A 19,113-nucleotide genomic window follows, 5' to 3' on the forward strand; every position below is an offset into this window, starting at 1 on the left:
TCTGGGGTGAGGACACACAATGTGGGTTATCCTGGCTGCAGAGAGGAGTTCCTAGGACTGGCTGGTGTTATGTACCCGATATAAGCCATGCAATCACTGTATCACCCACACTGGGGTGGAGGACTCCAACTGGCCAACTGCTGTAGGACTACAAAGACCTGCATCCAAGTTGGGACCTAGGGCCACACTTTGGGAGGCAGAAGCTGTCCTGGCATATATAGACCTCACCTTAGTGCCCAGGCCAATTATCGGCTACTGCTGCTTCGTCTCGCCCTGTCCTCCTCTGGTGGAGCTGCCATGCAGGAAGGGGGAGGCCCTAAGGACCAGGGTCGGGGGCAGACATAGATTACACAGGCACGGGAGTGTGTGAACGGCCACACCCACCCCATTCATAAGTGTTCTAGTAGCCAGGGGGGTTGGTTTCCTAGGAGTCCACATTGGTGGTACTGGAGAGCGGGGACCTGCAGCGAGGGTTCTGGGACCTAGCAGTAGGTAGCCCCTTAGGGCCCTGTCCTCCTCTGGTGGAGCCTCGTGTGGGAAGGGGGAGGTGCTGGGGAACAGGCCTGGGGGCAGACATTGCTTACACAGGCAAAGGAGTGTGTGAGTGGCCATGGACCAATGCTTGGGAAATGAAAGGTGGCAGCTGGATAGTCCTTGGTCACCGCCCCTGCCCTATTCATTAGCATTCTAGTTGCCGGGGAGGGGGGAGTTGCATTGGTGATGCTGGGGAGAGGGTACCTGCAGCGAGGGTTCTTGGACCCGGCAGAAGGTAGCCCCTTAGGGCTGAGAGGAAGGAGGGGAGGCAGAGTACCCATCTCTGCGCCCTCTTAAATTCTGCACCTGAGCTGCATGCCCTCTTAGCTTTCCCCCTAGTTGCGGCCATGGGTTACCTACCAGTAAACATTGCAAAACCGGGCTCTTCATTTATACAGGTAACATGATTGTGCCATTCAGTCCATTTTACTTCATTTATCCTGTTAAGGAAAAAGAATATACATTAGTCATTTCAAGTGGTCCCCATCATATACTGAATAACGTCATCCTAACATAAAGCAGTAATTAGAGGTCACCAGGAGCTCTCCACGTCTTATAAGATGACCATTTATATTTTCATAAATTCCCCCTCCCTGCACACCTTTTCAATTGTGCCTTTACAGCAATGACTATCAGTGGTGTCACTGTGGCTAGTGGGCACTGTGTGAGCAAAAGCGGATGTGGCCTTGGGGTACAGAGTTTGCAGATGTGCCACCTCTCCTGACATGGTGGATAATGTGCGCATGCGCTTCATCCATCTCCACTATAACCGCTGCTCAGTGAAACTAAAACAGCACAGCACGTCTGCCATTTTGGGGTCACACCCTTTGATGGTGTCACCCAGTGCGGTCCTCCCCCCCCCTCACAGCCCACCTAGTGATGCCACTGCTGACCATTGAATGTAAATATACTGTTTCCTTTCTTTTAGAACATTTTTTTGAGTACATATAGTTTGTAAAAAAAAAGAATCACATATAATACCTGTAGTTCATTATAATAAACTGTATTAAATAATGTATCCATTATGTTACCTTAAACATGTTCTGTTGTCATTTTTGGAGACAGTGCACGATTCTCCCAGCTGAAATTTAGCCTTAAGCCACATTGGCAAACTCCTCTCAAACTCCAGTATAGTCCGAGCTCTCTGGTGGTACAAAAAAAGGAGAAATTATCATTGTATTATTGTCATTGCATATTATTTTCATTTATCAGTTGGATGCATGTCCTGTTCTAGAAGACTCACTCTGGATATTTGAAAGCAGACTTTTTCATTCCGAGATGTAAAGATGTAGCCACGCTTGGCCAGGTAGGCAGCTGGATATCATCCTGCTGCCAGGATGATGGGCCTATTTTTATGTAGAGGCCTGGTGCTGTAGCTCCACACACCCCATTGTTAAGCCCTGGCCACGCTGACGCCTTTGCCACGACTAGTGTGCATGTTTGCACCTGCGATCCATAGGAAATTCATAATACGATCATGGGTGCAACTATTTGCTCCCGGGCGCATGTAGTCGCTGCCGCGATGCGTGTTCACATGAGTACACATTGCCGCAACGATGAGGGGGATACATCGCTATCTGCCAGCTTTCTATTTGATCGTTATGTGAAAAAAAACAGCAATGTAGAGCACGCCAGTTCCTGTAATGCGCTCCTGTAGACATTATGGTTAGCATTACTGCCTCACAGCACTGAGGTCATGGGTTAGATTCCCACCATGGCTCTATCTATGCAGAGTTTGTATATTCTCCCCGTACTTGCGTGGGTTTCCTCCGGGTACTCCGGTTTCCTCCCATAATCCAAAAATATACTGGTAGGTCAATTGGATCCCAACACAAATTAACCCTAGTATGAATGTGTGTACGTGTACATGTGGTAGGGAATATAGAGTGTAAGCTCCACTGGGGCAGGGCCAATGTGAATGGGCAAATAGTCTCTGTAAAGCGCTGCAGAATATGTGTGCGCTATATAAATAACTGGTAATAATAATAATTATATATGTATGGCAGTATTTGGAAAGTTGTTTGACTGAGAACATGCATATATCTAGCATACATGAGTACATACACACCTGTAGTCTCCAAATGTGCTCACTTTCTTTTGAAATCTTTTCCACTGTTTCTCCCATCAATGCAATTAACATGTTTAGAAGCAGCACAAATGTCAGTATCACGTAAGTGATCAGAAGAAGCAAAAACAGGACCGGATACTTAGAGTCGTGCTGCATCTCCAGGTCTCCCAGTCCAATAGTGAGCTTGAACAGTTCCACAATGGCTGTGCTGAAACTCTTATATGCGCTGCATTCATCACCATCAGCACAGTTTTCTATTAGTGATGCAAGTGCTATTTAAAAAAAATAAAAATAAAAAAGCATTACAAAACGGGTGCATTCATGTAACATGTATTCTTTCTCTTTAAGATTAAATGTAAAATATGTCACTGCATATTTGGGGTGCAGTAGTTTGTTGCAGTTTTAGTTTTCTTTGGGGTTGTCTTTTAAGGACAACTCCAAACTTCACCCAGCCCTTCTTTGCCCATAGCCCAAAGATAAAGCTGACTAATAAAAAGTACCAAACAACCAGCTCCTAACTGTCATTTTTCAAACACAACCTGTGACATAGCAGTTAGGAGCTGATTGGATGGTACGTATTCTCCGTCCACTTTATCTCTCTGCAAGTCTAAAGGGGGGTACACACGGAGAGATCCGTGCTTAAAATCTAAGCAATCTTGCTAGATTGCTTAGATTTTAAGCACGGATCTGCCGTGTGTATGCCCTCCAGCGATAGCAATGCGCGGCCCCGCGCATCGCTATCGCCGATGCTAGATTGAGCCTGCATGCAGGCTCAATCTAGCGGGTCGCTCACTTCACCGTTGTGTGAAGTGAGCGGCCCCCCGTCGGCTTTCCCCCTCGCTCAGCACATCGCGCTGTGCTGAGCGGGGTGAGAGATGTGTGCTGAGCGGTCTGTGTTAAGATCGCTCAGCACACATCTCTCCCGTGAGTACCCCCCTTTAGTACATAGACCCCTAAGGGGTACATTTACTAAGCAGTGATAAGAACGGAGAAGTGAGCCAGTGGAGAAATTTCCCCATCAACCAATCGGCAGCTTTGTATCCTTTTATAGTATGCAGATTATAGATGTTACTTCAGTGCTGATTGGTTGCCATGGGCAACTTCTCCACTGGCTCACTTCTCCGCTCTTATCACTGCTTAGTAAATGTACCCTTTAGTCATCCATTCTTCAGTGCATAGCAGTGACCAGTGGCAATACAGAAGCAATTGTCAGGTCCCATGTAAAGAACCTCTGCCTGATTTCAACCTGGGGGAAACTGGACTAGGAAGGAATGGAGTCATCCTTAAGTGGACAAAGCTTTTTATACATTTTTAACTTTTGTCTAATGTCTAAAGGAAAATATAACATTACGTTACAGATATAGAAAAACAAGGGGCTTATGTAGAGTTGGATATATTTTAAGAAGAAAAAAAAAACACTGGGAAAATATGGCCAAAAAAGTTTCAACGCATTGTCCACCTCTGGCAGTAGACTATACGCCTGATTTATGCCAGGAGGAAGCAGTTACATATTCATTACATTTACGCCATGAGAAAACATATGTATCAAGTTTACACCAGGAGTAACAAAGGTGCAGCAGTGTGGCCTGACAATGTTAATGAAGTCACATTACACAAATTGTACACAATATATTATGTAATGAGGTGTCTGGCATTATTATTAATAAATGTGATAGTCACAAAATACTGACAAATGCAGATACCAATTTACAAAATTGAGTTAAATACAAATACCTGTTGTCTTCCCCTTTACACATGACATAGGAATATTTTTAACTGCCACAGATTGAATGCAAAATACTGTAGATGGCCATGACTTCATATAACATAACAGCCACACTACTGATTCCTATACACAGCGGGAGGGGTCAGAAGCAAGAACTTTATGTGGCCATCCCCTTACTATACTTAGCCTATGTCTGCCCACCTCTATAACGCTCTAACTGTAGGAAGTTGTATACATAAGACACAATCAAATCTATCTATGGTCTAAAATTTCTTTTTTTTGCACTTACATGGTAGTAAATTAGTATTTTACACAACACACATACAACAACTCTACACCATCCCCAAAATGTACATCTTCCACCTTTCATCAGGCTCATGGAACATTTAAGTGATTATGACTTTCCTCTTAATTAAATAAAATTGTGAGTACGCTACATCACCACTTTAATGAAATATATCCTTATAAAGCGCAGGATAAAAATTTACTTACCTACTCCAAATCCAAACAAAAATAAAATATAGACAAATAAAAACTTCAGAACATCATTCAAGATGACCTAGAAGAAAGAGATATACAATGTAATGTTAAAATTAATGGTCTTACACTGCTGAAAATTATGGAAACATGCATTTATTCAAAAGCCATCAGGAGCAAGTTATTTTTTTTATCTCTTTACCATGAATTAACATTAATGGGAGAAAAGTTATAAAGGGTATGGGATCAATTAGGAGTGATGTTCTTGCACCCGCGAGTGAGGGCAGCTATACTGTATGATGCACTTACTGTACTGCCAGATTCGCTGAGTTTTCTTCCCAGCCCATTAGGCTGTGTACGAAAATCAGCAAGTCCAGTGTGAGATCGGGCTACGGTGGGGGCGCGTTGACGCGCAGTTGCCAGCGTTTTTACACTGTTTCTATAGCAACTCACCCACTTTGCCCCTGAATTGACACGTAAGAGTTTGGTTAATATATAATAATATAGTGTCTTTGATTTGTCAAATGTGAACTTATCAGCGTGTAACGTCTAGATAAAAAAGAAGGCAGAAATTTTTGTTATAGAAAATGGTTACTGATTAGAGTATTATAAATTTGCTGATAGATTATATTTATTGGAAACAGCAATATAATAATAATAATAATAATAATAATAACAACAATAATAATAATAATAATAATAATAATAATATAGTTTAACATGTTATTAGTAACTAGTGCCCGTACCTAGAAATACCCCTGAATTTGAAAACAGCTAATTTAATAGGAGGGACTTTAGAATCTACAGTTCACAATCTGATAAACAATGGAGGTCTCACGTGTCCTGTTTTTCTCAAGTAGGGGTCCCCCATTATGTGAACCAAAAATCTTACACTTGCAACATTTATTTTCCCATAATCCAGACTCTTGTGGCATGATGTAATTCAGTCCTAGATTGCCGAAGGTGCAGGTTGCCGGCTAAACATTTTTTTAAAGGGTCAATCACTTACAAGACAAAACCAAACCTTGTAAGTGATTGTCCCTTTAAAAAAAGTCTGAGATCGTCCAGCAACCCACACCTCCACGATCTCGGACTGCATTACATCCCGCCGCATATATGTCTAGCGTAAGTGCACATATTAGGCACATAATTGGTAGTAACAGTTGGATTTAGTGGCCTGAGCATACTTTAAAGCTTGTGGTGGTTTAACTTCGTTTTTAACTTTTATAGTTAGCTTTCTCCTATTGTTTGTCCACATGACTTCATACAGGATACCTATCACAGACCAGTAAGTGCTGGCGCTTACCTTCTGGATCATAACACTGTAGATTCCCAGGGACTGGAACCCTCTAGTATAATACAGCATGTTTGCCCATCCTAGTGCCATGGCTAATACGAGAAAGGCCAGATATTCTTTGACGCCAAAAAGGAAACAGAAAACTGATAAAATAACCAGGACGGCTTGAATGAAACTGCAAAGGAAAAAGATAAGTTTGTTTTGTTTGTAGTAACTGATACAATAATGAAAACATAAATTGTACATAAACTGCTGTCAATAATATCTGTATAATTGGCCACTTCTGATGTCATCACTTCACACATCGGGAAAACTTGTGTATATAACACACCCTCTTAATGCCAATAATTATGGACACAAGAAGTGACCTTGAGAGCCATGAGTTTTCTCCTGTATGGTAATGATCTTACTAATGACATACTGGGCCTCATTCTGAGTTGGACGCAATACCGATGGTCACACAGTTGGGTGATTATTTGCAACTGCACAAATGTATGAAAACCCCTACAGTGCATGCGTTGCACAGAGTGCAAGCACAATTGTGCTTTTGTGATCAGGTCAGACGGTAACAGAAAGGTGGCAGAAACTTGATGGGCGCTCCTGGATTGTGGTAGCTAGTAGTGCAGGCAAAAATGGGCCATTCAGTGGGAGTGACTGCATTACAGGCGCACAGCTGCAGGCATAGGAGGCCATGGTCAGGTTCAAGTTTCTATGGTGCATTAGATGGTGATATATAAGGACGCACCAATTGGCATTACAGTGTGCATGGGTACTAAAAGTGGGCATCTCAGTCCTTGCACATGTGGCCACACGTATGTACACCAGGTAAGGAGTTTGCAGTCCATTCACAAAGTCACCGACAGGTGACTGCCAATAGACACTTCTGCGTTCACTTTTGTGTGTGACTTAGAATCAGCCCCATAATATCCTCATGATTTACAAAAATCAGCGAATCCGGGATGAGATTGGGCCTCAAAGGGGGTGGGGGGGAGGAGAATTGCAGTGCCGTCACTGGCAATTACATGCCACTGTAATGACAACTGGCCCCTTCGCAAGTATTTGGATTGAGCCCTAAAATACATGGAAGAATAGTCACGATGTGGTGCAGCGCATTGCCCTGATGATCGGCTGCACATACGGCACCTGGAACTATTTCTAATGCGCATCACTATGTAATAAACTAGCCATGTTACCGGTTGTGATGTGCTGGCACTGGCATACCACAGCTAACTGAATTGTCCCCATAAAATAGCTACTAAGGTTATTGTGAGATGGGCTAAAAGAACCAAAACAGGCAAAATGGAAAATTACCGTAAAAATCAGTTTACATTATTATTTTGCTTTGAGCAATACAAGAAATAATTCCATGACCAATTCCTATTGTGTATGTTATATATTGAATGTTAATGGCATCAATATTGTCTTCTGCACTATTTACTGTATAATAATGCAGGGTATCAATTGCCTAGGGACTATGCTTTCATAATATTTACCAGGCCTCATGATAATTATTCATAAAGTGAATCAGTGATGTTACAGGTTGTACAGCCTGTCATCATGTGACCATTAGCTCAACCCAGGTCCATAACATGGCTGCCTACACCATGTGAGGTGAATACTGTTTAATAGTGAATGAATTTCTGTAAATGTAAAATGAAGATTATAAGTAAAGATGGAAAGATAAAGGTGTATTTCTGATAAGTTTGCCATTAGGAAACATTGTTGTCTTGTATAGCTATTCAGAATGTATTTGGTCGGTGAGAGGAGCAGAGCAATTTACACTCGTGAGGTGGATTTAGCTACTTACAACAAAATATGAAACCAAGAGTCTGACAGAACTGATCGTAGATCTGACGGTTTCACCAAGAATATAACCACACCCTGTGCAGGAAACAAAGCATTTAATCAGCATCAATCATCAGTATATTACATGCAACACATTTTCAAAAACAAAAAGCACATACGCACTGGATTCTTCATCGTCAGCAGTGAAAAAATACTTTATATTATTAAGTACATTTTTGGAGGGGGTGTAATCTATGTTATGTGATTTCCTGTACTATTTTGGGTTCATTGTCTTATTTATCTATTTTTAAGACATATTTTATAACTAATAATTATATATATATATGTAATAAACCCTTTCACCTATAGAAAATAAATTCTTTCTGGTGATTGCATTATTACATAAATTATTTCTATGATTAATGCACTGTAAATTGTTTTTATTAAAGAATAGGCTCTTGCCTGATTTTAAGTTCTGTGGGTGGGCTGTAATGGTGTCTGGGTTTGCCGGAGGTGCGGGATGCCGGCTGAACTCTGACATTTTTTTATTTTTTTTAAAGTGTCAGTTATTTACAAGGCATGGTTTTGCCTAGTAAATGACTGCCGCTTTAAAAAAAAGTCCAAGTTCGAGCGGTATCCCGCACCTCCAGCAAACTCAGATGCCATTACATCCTGCCTCATATAACTATTTTAAAATATACTATCTGCACTGTTTTGCCAGTAAGCTTTATTAAAAAAGTGTAAAACATTTTTGGGAATCTATATTGTGGTGGATGTAATTCCTCTTGCTGTGTGTATTCGGTGGAAGGATCTAACTGCAGTGTATGAATCTATCTTCAGTGTTATGTGCTTATAGCAGTTCTACAGTAAAGAAGCATGACAACTGTGTCATGGTTACTAAGAAATCCTTTATTGAAATATAAATCACAGACGTAACATATAGCAACGTTATTTTGAGCAGCATCTGTGTATAAATCAGTTATGCGTGTTCCAGCAATGCTGTACACATGTTTACTGTATTCTGCGGATTATCTTCTTTCATATAAAATTCTTACTAGCTGTAAATTGCAGACAGGTTTTTACACTGGTAAGCACTCCCAGATAATTGCTTAGTATAAATATAGGACACAACATCAAATGCAAAATTATGCAAAGAATTAAGAAACATTGTAAAACTTACAAAGCATAGGCAATGAGTCATTTGCATAATTATAGTGCCTAATTCACAAACTATGTGATCACTCACCTCTTTGATCATGAGGAATGTAGCACAAACAATAATAAACATTTGTCCGACCAGCTGTATCCATCCCCGATCATATGTTGGACTTAACGGATAAAGAGCCTGCAAAGGAAGGAATATATTACTTCCCACTGTTAATGCCGAAATAATATATTATATTATTCTAGGCGTTATATTAAAGTTCCATTTAAAACAATGCACATATTCTATGTCATAAATACACAACAATCCTCAATATTGACATTCTGGTAATGTTTTTTTTATAATAAACAAGACTAAATCTTCTGCAAGGTTCTCCTTGTATTACTGTGCAAATACAAATTGTAGCTCTGCAAGATTTGTGGCTTGCACATACATGTACAAAATGCACATGCACACACAGTATATGGATTTATTTAAAATTCCTGATTGCCACTGTTGTGCTTCACCACGTTTATCCACACCGCAAAGTGTGGTAGCCGGAGTGCATGAGTTGCAAGCATATACCCCAACTACCCTACTCTATCATGCTATATCATGTGGTTGCCTCTCCCCCCCCATTATTCTGTCAAACGGAGGTATGACTTCAACAACTTCCAACTACTGGTCAACTACCCAAGCCAAGAATATCAACTCATTGGTTAGAGAGTAGTAAGTGAACATGATGAATGGGGACATACCTGATCTCCACGTGGTCGGTAATAGGAGACTAATGTTAGGACAACATTATACATGAACGACAGAAGAAAAGAAATAAAGAACATGTATCTTGCAAATTTTTTCCATTTCATTTGAAGCAGGTTGTGGAGAGGTTCGAGTGCCAACAGTTCATGCCGGTTCTAGGAGAAAAAAAAAGAAGACATATTTTATTCAAAGGGTTTTTTATAGGAACAAAACGGATAATGTTCCTTATATAAAAACAAATATACTATATATTTGTTATATAACTATCATAGTATTGCTTTTTCTGCTACTTACTCATACCGATATTAAACTAAGAGGCACTTGAACAAAATAAGGAACTACCAGACATTAACTGCTCCTTTAACTAATAAAAGAGATTGTCAATAAAAGCAAAAGCATTGGTGACGAGAGCGGGATCAATATTTCAAAGTACACAAACATTCAATTTTAAATATATATATATATATATATAGGTAGTAGAGAAAATAAGCGCTAATGAGTGTAGTAACAATTATAACGGAAATACTCAGGTTTGTAAAAATTATGGCCTTGGACACTTATCTGGTAAGTGAGAACTTCCAGCCGATGTTCATCATTTTAAGATTAACATGTAAAAATGAAAAAACAGCAAACATAGTGTGTATCGTTCATGGATTAAAATGATGTAATTTGCAATATAGGACAAGAAATTAGGGAACTTGCTTATTCCCAATAAAATGTAATCTGTAGCTTCACAACATAAAATACAGATTTAATGAACAATAACATAAAAACGGCTAGACAACACACGTACAAGATTTAAAATTATAAAAGCTTATCTGTCCATCATAGGAATAGGGAGGTCAGCAACAAACTATCCCAAGGACACAAGATAGCCAAAGATTATGCGTACAGGATAAAAAGTTCAAACACTTATCTGTCCATCAAGGGGAGTTCAGCAGCAAACAGTCCCAACACGTTTCGTCCGTCAAGGTGTGGACTTCTTCAAGGGGATCAAGACAGTGAGCTCAAACAGCTCCATTTATACCATCCAACAGGAAGCTGCACATGTCAGTTCTTAGTGACATCACTTCCTGTGTTGTTATTGATGTCAAATTTATTTAGAGACAAAAAAAAGGACTTAAAAAATACCTAATTTGTTAGAAACATGAAGTGGGATAACTAATATTACCAGGCCAATCGTAATAGGAACATAGAAGTGATTAGGAAAGTGATTAAATGATGTAGACGGCGGTGGAGCGCATTGTGGAACGCACCGCCGTCTAAAATACCGGTGGAACGCACTGCCATCTTGCGTACGTCACTTCCGCCAATGCAGACAGCGGTGGAACGCATTATGGAACGCACCGCCGCCCAAAAAACCTGTGGAACGCACCGCCATCTTAGGTGCGTCACTTCCGCCGCTGGTGCAATGACTAGGTGAAACGCACCGCCATTTTAGGTGCGTTACTTTTGAAAAATGGCGGTGCGTTCCACAACATTATGGCGTCACTCGGACTAAAAATAGGAAGCACAAACCACAACCTTCCTTACAATCACCATATGACGTTTTCTTTAACTAATATGTTATATTTTTCAATACGCCGTTCCCCGTGGTTATAAGCCATCCCCCCGCCAGATACGGCACCCAAAATGGCGGTGCGCTCCATATTTTGGAAGTAACGCACCTAAAATGGCGGTGCGTTCCACCTAGTCATTGCACCAGCGGCGGAAGTGACGCACCTAAGATGGCGGTGCGTTCCACAGGTTTTTTGGGCGGCGGTGCGTTCCATAATGCGTTCCACCGCCGTCTGCATTGGCGGAAGTGACGTACGCAAGATGGCGGTGCATTCCACCGGTATTTTAGACGGCGGTGCGTTCCACAATGCGCTCCACCGCCGTCTACATCATTTAATCACTTTCCTAATCACTTCTATATTCCTATCACGATTGGCCTGGTAATATTAGTTATCCCACTTCATGTTTCTAACAAATTAGGTATTTTTTAAGTCCTTTTTTTTGTCTCTAAATAAATTTGACATCAATAACAACACAGGAAGTGATGTCACTAAAACTGACATGTGCAGCTTCCTGTTGGATGGTATAAATGGAGCTGTTTGAGCTCACTGTCTTGATCCCCTTGAAGAAGTCCACACCTTGACGGACGAAACGCGTTGGGACTGTTTGCTGCTGAACTCCCCTTGATGGACAGATAAGCGTTTGAACTTTTTTATCCTGTACGCATAATCTTTGGCTATCTTGTGTCCTTGGGATAGTTTGTTACTGACCTCCCTATTCCTATGATGGACAGATAAGCTTTTATAATTTTAAATCTTGTACATGTGTTGTCTAGCCGTTTTTATGTTATTGTTCATTAAATCTGTATTTTATGTTGTGAAGCTACAGATTACATTTTATTGGGAATAAGCAAGTTCCCTAATTTCTTGCCCTATATTGCAAATGACATCATTTTAATCCATGAACGATACACACTATGTTTGCTGTTTTTTCTTTTTTACATGTTAATCTTAAAATGATGAACATCGGCTGGAAGTTCTCACTTACCAGATAAGTGTCCAAGGCCATAATTTTTACCCACCTGAGTATTTCCGTTATAATTGTTACTACACTCATTAGCGCTTATTTTCTCTACTACCTATTTTTATCTATGTGTACACCATACACTAATCTTGTATTATGAGCTGCTACTCTTAAAAGGGTTAAAGAGTGTTCTTTATTATTTTTTCCACCGCACGTCTGTACTGTAGCGCCTAGGTCTCTGCCTCTTTATATATATATATATATATATATATATATATAAATAAAATTATGTTGGAAGTTCTGATATTTCATCATTGAGGTGCCATATACATTAATAATAATAATAATAATAATAATAATAAATACAGGTTTGTTATGCGGTAATTTTTCTAGTATACTGCAATTGTTTATTTAGTGTTGCATTCACAATTCTATATTCCATCTGAAAGTGTCTGTATATTTGTATTGAGAGCTGGCAGAGGCTTCGCAGGTGCAGCTCCATCCCCTTGTAGAGAAAGAGAGTAAAACAGCATCCTCTACTCCTTAGATAGGGAGTGTGGCACTAGACTTTGATGTCATAGTCAAGCTCCACACTCCCTGCCAATTACCAATATGGAGGAGCAGCAACCAGACGGTAAGGAGCCGCCAGCTGTTTACTTTCCATGTAAGTGGCCCCGCGATCATCAGGAGATGGGTTTCCAAAACTTGGATCTCAAGGCACCCTACCAGTCCTGGTTTTAAGGATATCCATGCATATGCACAGATGGAATAATCAAACTGACTGAGTTACTAATTAAGTCACCTGTGCTTAAGCAGGGAAACACTTAAAACATGTACTGTTAGGATGTCTTGAGGACCGAGTTTGGGAACCACACTGCTATAGGGTAAATACTGTAATAAGTGTTTCAGTATTTTATGCCCACCTTGATGCTCTATAGAATCATAATAGATATAAGTGAATACATGTTATATAAAAATCTGTTTATATTAAAAAAAAAAAAAAGAAACATTTATCAGTGTGTTGTTATGATTATGACAACATTATAATAAAGTGCATGAGATTGTTAGCTATGGTAAAAGTATATCATTATAAGTAAGATTACAGAATATCTGCTACAACTACACAGTAACATCGGATCCACTTACATTAATATCTGTGTTGTAAACCACAATTTCAAGTAATGAGTTCCGCGAACATGTGTCCACATCTTTCAGGTCATACAAAGAAGAGGAGACCGGTCCATAAGCCCAGTCTGTAAACTTGCGGGAGAGGATCCTATTTTCCTTTTCTTTGATTTCTCGGCTGAGAATGTAATGCAGGATCTGGAGTAAACATAGGACGTACACATTGATATCAGTTAAAGACTGTTTCACCTTGAATACTAAAATGAGAAGCAATAATTAGTGTTGATCATACTGCACAATAACAATGTTATCATTGAATTGAATAAATCTCTTATCTTTAGTCTTTACATTGTCTCACCTCAGTCTTCCCTGTTTTAGCGGCCAGTTGCATTGGAGTGAGACCATCATTATTTTCTATGCTCTCCAAAGACTTGTTTTTACAGGTGCGTAGGATTGTATCATACATGCGTATTATGAAGGCATTTTGTGCTTCTGAATTCTCCGCCACAGTCACCAAAGCGTGTAATACAGTGTTTCCCAGAGAGTCCTGGATGGTGACATTGGTCTGGTTGTTCTCCATGAGCAGCTGTACAACATCTGGTTGGTTGGTGCATGCAGCAAGAGCTAGTGGAGTTTCACCTTTAAATACAATAGAGACTAACTTAATATATAGGCTTATAAAGTACTTTTTATAGTGAGTTTAAAGGGATGAAAAAGTGGTGATCACTATTGCACAATAGCACAGTGGTTAGCATTGCTGCCTCATGGCACTGGAGTCATGCATTTGCTTCCTGACCAGGGAAGGAGATGTACCAATCCTCCTGAAGAGGGCAGGTGGAGTTGTTACCCTCAGCAACCATTCAGCTGATTATAGCTATTATTTTACAGAATGTACCAGATATCTAGAAGCTGATTGGTTGTTTTGGAGATAACCACTCCCCTCCCCAGACCTTATCTGTGTGACTTTACATGTTCTTCTGTGTTTGGTAGGGTTTCCTCCAGGTGCCCCAGTTTCCTCCCAAAATGTACCGGTAGGTTTACTAACAAAAATGTCCTCTAGTATGTGTGTGCTTGTGTGTTGAATCTACACTGTAATCTCCATTACCGCAAGGAAGGATGTGAGTGACAAATAATACAGTATCTGAACAGCGCTACATTAGCGGTCGCTGTATTTATTTTTATGGGATGCAGTCGGTACCCCGAGCTCCAGGATTCTGACTGCATCCCATACAAATAAATTATAATAAAAAAAATATTACTGGTTACTCGGAGACAAGCTCTCAGCTCTAACAGTTTTAATAAAAGCTAAAAGAAAACAAAAAAATAAATATGGGATTCCTCAAAGTATTGTAACGTATATAATTATATATCTGTCATTTTTGTCAGAATTACTGTGCAGATTTTCATGATTTGGTTTTGATAAATTTCCATGATTGGACATTTGGATTAAAATAACTGGTAGATACATTTATTGCACTGCTAATAAATTATAGAGTTTGTCAAACTTACCAAAATAGAATCCTTCATGCTTATTTTTGGGGTTAAAGAAGCGGCCTTGTGCCCGTACATTGATATTCGCCCCTTTCTTAATTAAGCACTTGACAAGGTCACTTTGTCGTCTCTCAATGGCTATATTCAGTGCAGTTTGACCTAGAAGTGGAGACATAAACCATAATGGTTCAAAAAAATTTAAATAGGTATCAGATAAAATAAACTTGCATTTGTAATTTATGCTGTCAGATAGCATGAAGCACAATTTGTGAATATATCGCCCTTCATTACCCGGTAATGTACAGTATTACAAATGTTGTTTTATGTGTTACTGGGTGAGGAGAACAGACAGTGCCACTTATGGTCATATCATAAAGCCCTATAGACAAGAGCGTAGCTACCATAGGTGCAGGCAGTGCAGCTGCTATGGGGCCCAGAGCTGAGAGGGGCCACCTTCCCTGTCACAGTTACATGTGTTATATACAGGGCATAGCTACCATAGGTGCAGGCAGTGCAGCTGCTATGGGGCCCAGAGCTGAGAGGGGCCACCTTTCCTGTCACAGTTACATGTGTTATATACATTTTTCGCCATTGGGTGGTACGTAGCGGTCCTTTCAAAATTTTTCCTTTGGGCCTGCAATATATCTATGTATGCCCCTGGACCTGCTCATTGTAGTGTGGTATAAAATTAACCGTAGGGCATTTTAATGTTATACAATATGAACCAGGGCGCTGTAATGAGGAACAATATGAACGGGGAGCACTATATATCATAATGTGGATTTGAGGTACTGTGCAGCATAATGTGTACTGGCAGCTCTGAAATGTGACATAGGGTGAACTTAAGCCTTACTGCCATTAATAAAAGAAACTAGGGCACTAGTATGGGGCTCTGCCCCTTTAATGAGGGGCTTCACTGCTTTATCACAAAGTTATGACTCCTTGTTGGCGGGGCGCGCTCCTTTGGTAGGTGGGATATCCCCCTCTCTCAGACACAGAAATGTTGGGAGGTATGCAATAGTCATGATGAAAGTGTACATTTTGCATGGATTTAAGTATTGGGGCTATTCAAGGGCCAATTTCTATTGCCTGACACTGGAGTGCGTGGCAATGGGAAGGAGGTAAAGGATAACCTAGCACTTAAAGAACACTGAGGGAGACATGTACTAAGCAGTGATAAAAGTGGAGAAGTTAGCCAGTGGAGAAATTGACCATGTCAACCAATCAGCTGCTCTGTATACTGTTATAGTATGCAAATTATAAATGTTACGTCAATGCTGATTGGTTACAAATTACAATGGGCAACTTCTCCACTGGCTCACTTCTCCATTTTTATCACTGCTTAGTAAATGTCACCCTAACCGTGGTTATGCCTCCTTTGTAATGTAGACATGCCCCATCCGGATATAACCACGCAGCTTGTTCCAATTCAAGGATCCACAAAGCTGGGAGATACGCAGCTATGTGCAAACACATTGTTACTTACCTTTATAATTTTCTTCTGTGTACTCAGCATTAATAAATCTATCCAAGAATCCATTCTCCTCAGCGAATGACAGCAGAATACACACAATCTCATGAGTGTTATCATTTATGTTCAGTAATGCTTTCATCAGACAGGTTTTCCCAGTGTCCTTTGATGTAAATTTGTACATGAAAAAATCTGAAACAGAGATTATAAGTGTGAGTCACACTCCAACAAAACATTGATGTTAGTATTAACTAACTACTGTACATGTCTGATGAAATGGTGGAGAAAGCACAACGTATGAGGACTAGCATAAGCCATCCAATTTCCTCTAGTAAGGCTGGGTACATGCATGGCGACTTGTCCGCGGGCCGCCAAATCTGCTGACAGAGTAGCCAATTTAGCCAGGCCAGACATCACAACTGGGCAGTCATTTAAATTTGCCCACCCAGTTGTGATGTCAGTGTCGGCAGTATATGGGCTGTTTGGTCGTCCGTACAAAAATTTAGGTGCACTGATACATTTTTCAGATATATTTGCATCGGCTGAATGAATATCTTTTAACACAAAAAGATAGTTGCTTTGGAGGTTTACTACTGAATTTCTATCTGTTGCTTACGATATGACACAACCCTTTGTTATGGTGTTGTGTCAATTTTGATGCAGGGGAAACATAAGCAATTCTGTATGGCAGAGTTTCCCAAACTTGTTCTCAGGGCATCCTAACAGCCCAGGTTTTAAGGATATCCATTTTTTAGGCACCGGTGACTTAATTAGAAATTCAGTCAGTTTGAATTATTAATCCGTGCTTAAGCAGGGATAGCCTTAAAACCTGGACTGCTATGGCAGCTTTGAAACCTTGCTGAATGGTATATAATAACATGGCAGAATAAAAATCTGAAATATAAGTCATTGCATTTAGAAAAAGTTGTAGTACAAGCCAGTAAAGCCATGTTGTCTGAATGTGAGAAACTCCTTCAAGTTACGGATGTGGGATTGTGACGTCATCACTGTAGCATGAGAATAGTTACCTTGTGCACCTCTCTCGGTTAATGCAGCAGCTGATTCTTTTGCTTCCTCAAGAAATCTGTTCAATGACTCCAAATCTCCTTCAGAAACTGCTTTAAACAACAGATTTTTAGGTGGTCTTTTTGATGTTTTCTTTGGGTTTAATGAATCAGGACTAAAGAAAAGCAGACAAAACATATTATTGCTACTTTTCTGAATTATAGATGACAAGTAACATTTGTGCGACATAAATGTTATATAATGTTGATGTTAATGCAAATCTCTACCACTATTGCTACTCCAGGCACATTGCTCTGTGGGACATCCCTGGTGGGGAAGGAGGGTAAAGGGTTGCTGACCCAGTAAAGGATTTAGTTGCTAATTCAGATCTGATCGCAGCAGCGAGTTTGTTAGCTAATGGGCAAAACCATGGCCCTCATTCCGAGTCGTTCGCTCTGTAATTTTCATCGCATCGCAGTGAAATTCCGCTTAGTACGCATGCGCAATATTCGCACTGCGACTGCGCCAAGTAATTTTACAATGAAGATAGTATTTTTACTCACGGCTTTTTCTTCGCTCCGGCGATCGTAGTGTGATTGACAGGAAATGGGTGTTACTGGGCGGAAACACGGCGTTTTAGGGGCGTGTGGAGAAAAACGCTACCGTTTCCGGAAAAAACGCAGGAGTGGCTGGAGAAACGGGGGAGTGTCTTGGCGAACGCTGGGTGTGTTTATGACGTCAAACCAGGAACGACAAGCACTGAACTGATCGCAGATGCCGAGTAAGTCTGAAGCTACTCTGAAACTGCTAAGTAGTTTGTAATCGCAATATTGCAAATACATCGGTCGCAATTTTAAGAAGCTAAGATACACTCCCAGTAGGCGTAGGCTTAGCGTGAGCAACTCTGCTAAATTCGCCTTGCGAGCGATCAACTCGGAATGAGGGCCCATGTGCACTGCAGGGAGGACAGATATAACATGTGCAGAGAGAGTTAGATTTGGGTGGGGTGTGTTCAAACTGAAATCTAAATTGTAGTGTAAAAATAGAGCAGCCAGTATTTACCTTGCACAGAAACAATATAACCCACCCAAATCTAACTCTCTCTGCAAATGTTACAGTATATCTGACCCCCCCCCCCCCCCTGCAGTGCACATGGTTTTTTCCATTAGCTAACAAATTTGCTGCTGCGATCAGGTCTGAATTAGGCCTCAGAGTGGAATAAAGCTCTGGGGCGACATATGTAGACAGCAGTGGTGGCGGAGGAGGAGCCGGTTGTTTGGCTTATTATGATAAGGGAGGAAAGAGGTGGGGGGCCTTAAAACTTTGGAGGACCCCATCATAATTTGCTATGGGGCACCAACGTTTTAGTTATATGCTTTTATACACCTGTGAAACATACACTAATATGCACAGCTTTCTTCCAAAAATAATAAATTTATATAGTGTATATTTATGTAGGAACATCCCCTAAGAAGAATCTGTATGGTGTATCAGTATTTACCTTTCTCTAACGTCCTAGTGGATGCTGGGGACTCCGTCAGGACCATGGGGAATAGCGGCTCCGCAGGAGACAGGGCACAAAAAGTAAGCTTTTAGGATCACATGGTGTGTACTGGCTCCTCCCCCTATGACCCTCCTCCAAGCCTCAGTTAGGTTTTTGTGCCCGTCCGAGCAGGGTGCAATCTAGGTGGCTCTCCTAAAGAGCTGC

General features: G+C 40.6%; 1 protein-coding gene across 1 annotated transcript in view; it reads right to left on the reverse strand.

The window, feature by feature from the left end:
- TRPV3 (transient receptor potential cation channel subfamily V member 3) overlaps positions 1-19,113 on the reverse strand; it is a 28,561-nt gene that overhangs the window by 1,033 nt on the left and 8,415 nt on the right. Inside the window, exons 3-15 of the mRNA XM_063957369.1 lie at positions 17,429-17,580; positions 16,416-16,592; positions 14,948-15,088; positions 13,797-14,077; positions 13,460-13,636; positions 9,790-9,948; positions 9,134-9,232; positions 7,910-7,983; positions 6,112-6,277; positions 4,821-4,887; positions 2,603-2,874; positions 1,566-1,678; positions 895-974 (exon numbers count right to left, since the gene is read on the reverse strand). Of these exons, the coding sequence (XP_063813439.1) occupies positions 895-974; positions 1,566-1,678; positions 2,603-2,874; positions 4,821-4,887; positions 6,112-6,277; positions 7,910-7,983; positions 9,134-9,232; positions 9,790-9,948; positions 13,460-13,636; positions 13,797-14,077; positions 14,948-15,088; positions 16,416-16,592; positions 17,429-17,580 (1,958 nt within the window). The remainder of the gene's footprint in view (positions 1-894; positions 975-1,565; positions 1,679-2,602; positions 2,875-4,820; positions 4,888-6,111; positions 6,278-7,909; positions 7,984-9,133; positions 9,233-9,789; positions 9,949-13,459; positions 13,637-13,796; positions 14,078-14,947; positions 15,089-16,415; positions 16,593-17,428; positions 17,581-19,113) is intronic.

Source organism: Pseudophryne corroboree, chromosome 2, assembly GCF_028390025.1.
Source record: "Pseudophryne corroboree isolate aPseCor3 chromosome 2, aPseCor3.hap2, whole genome shotgun sequence".
Classification (NCBI taxonomy): domain Eukaryota; kingdom Metazoa; phylum Chordata; class Amphibia; order Anura; family Myobatrachidae; genus Pseudophryne; species Pseudophryne corroboree.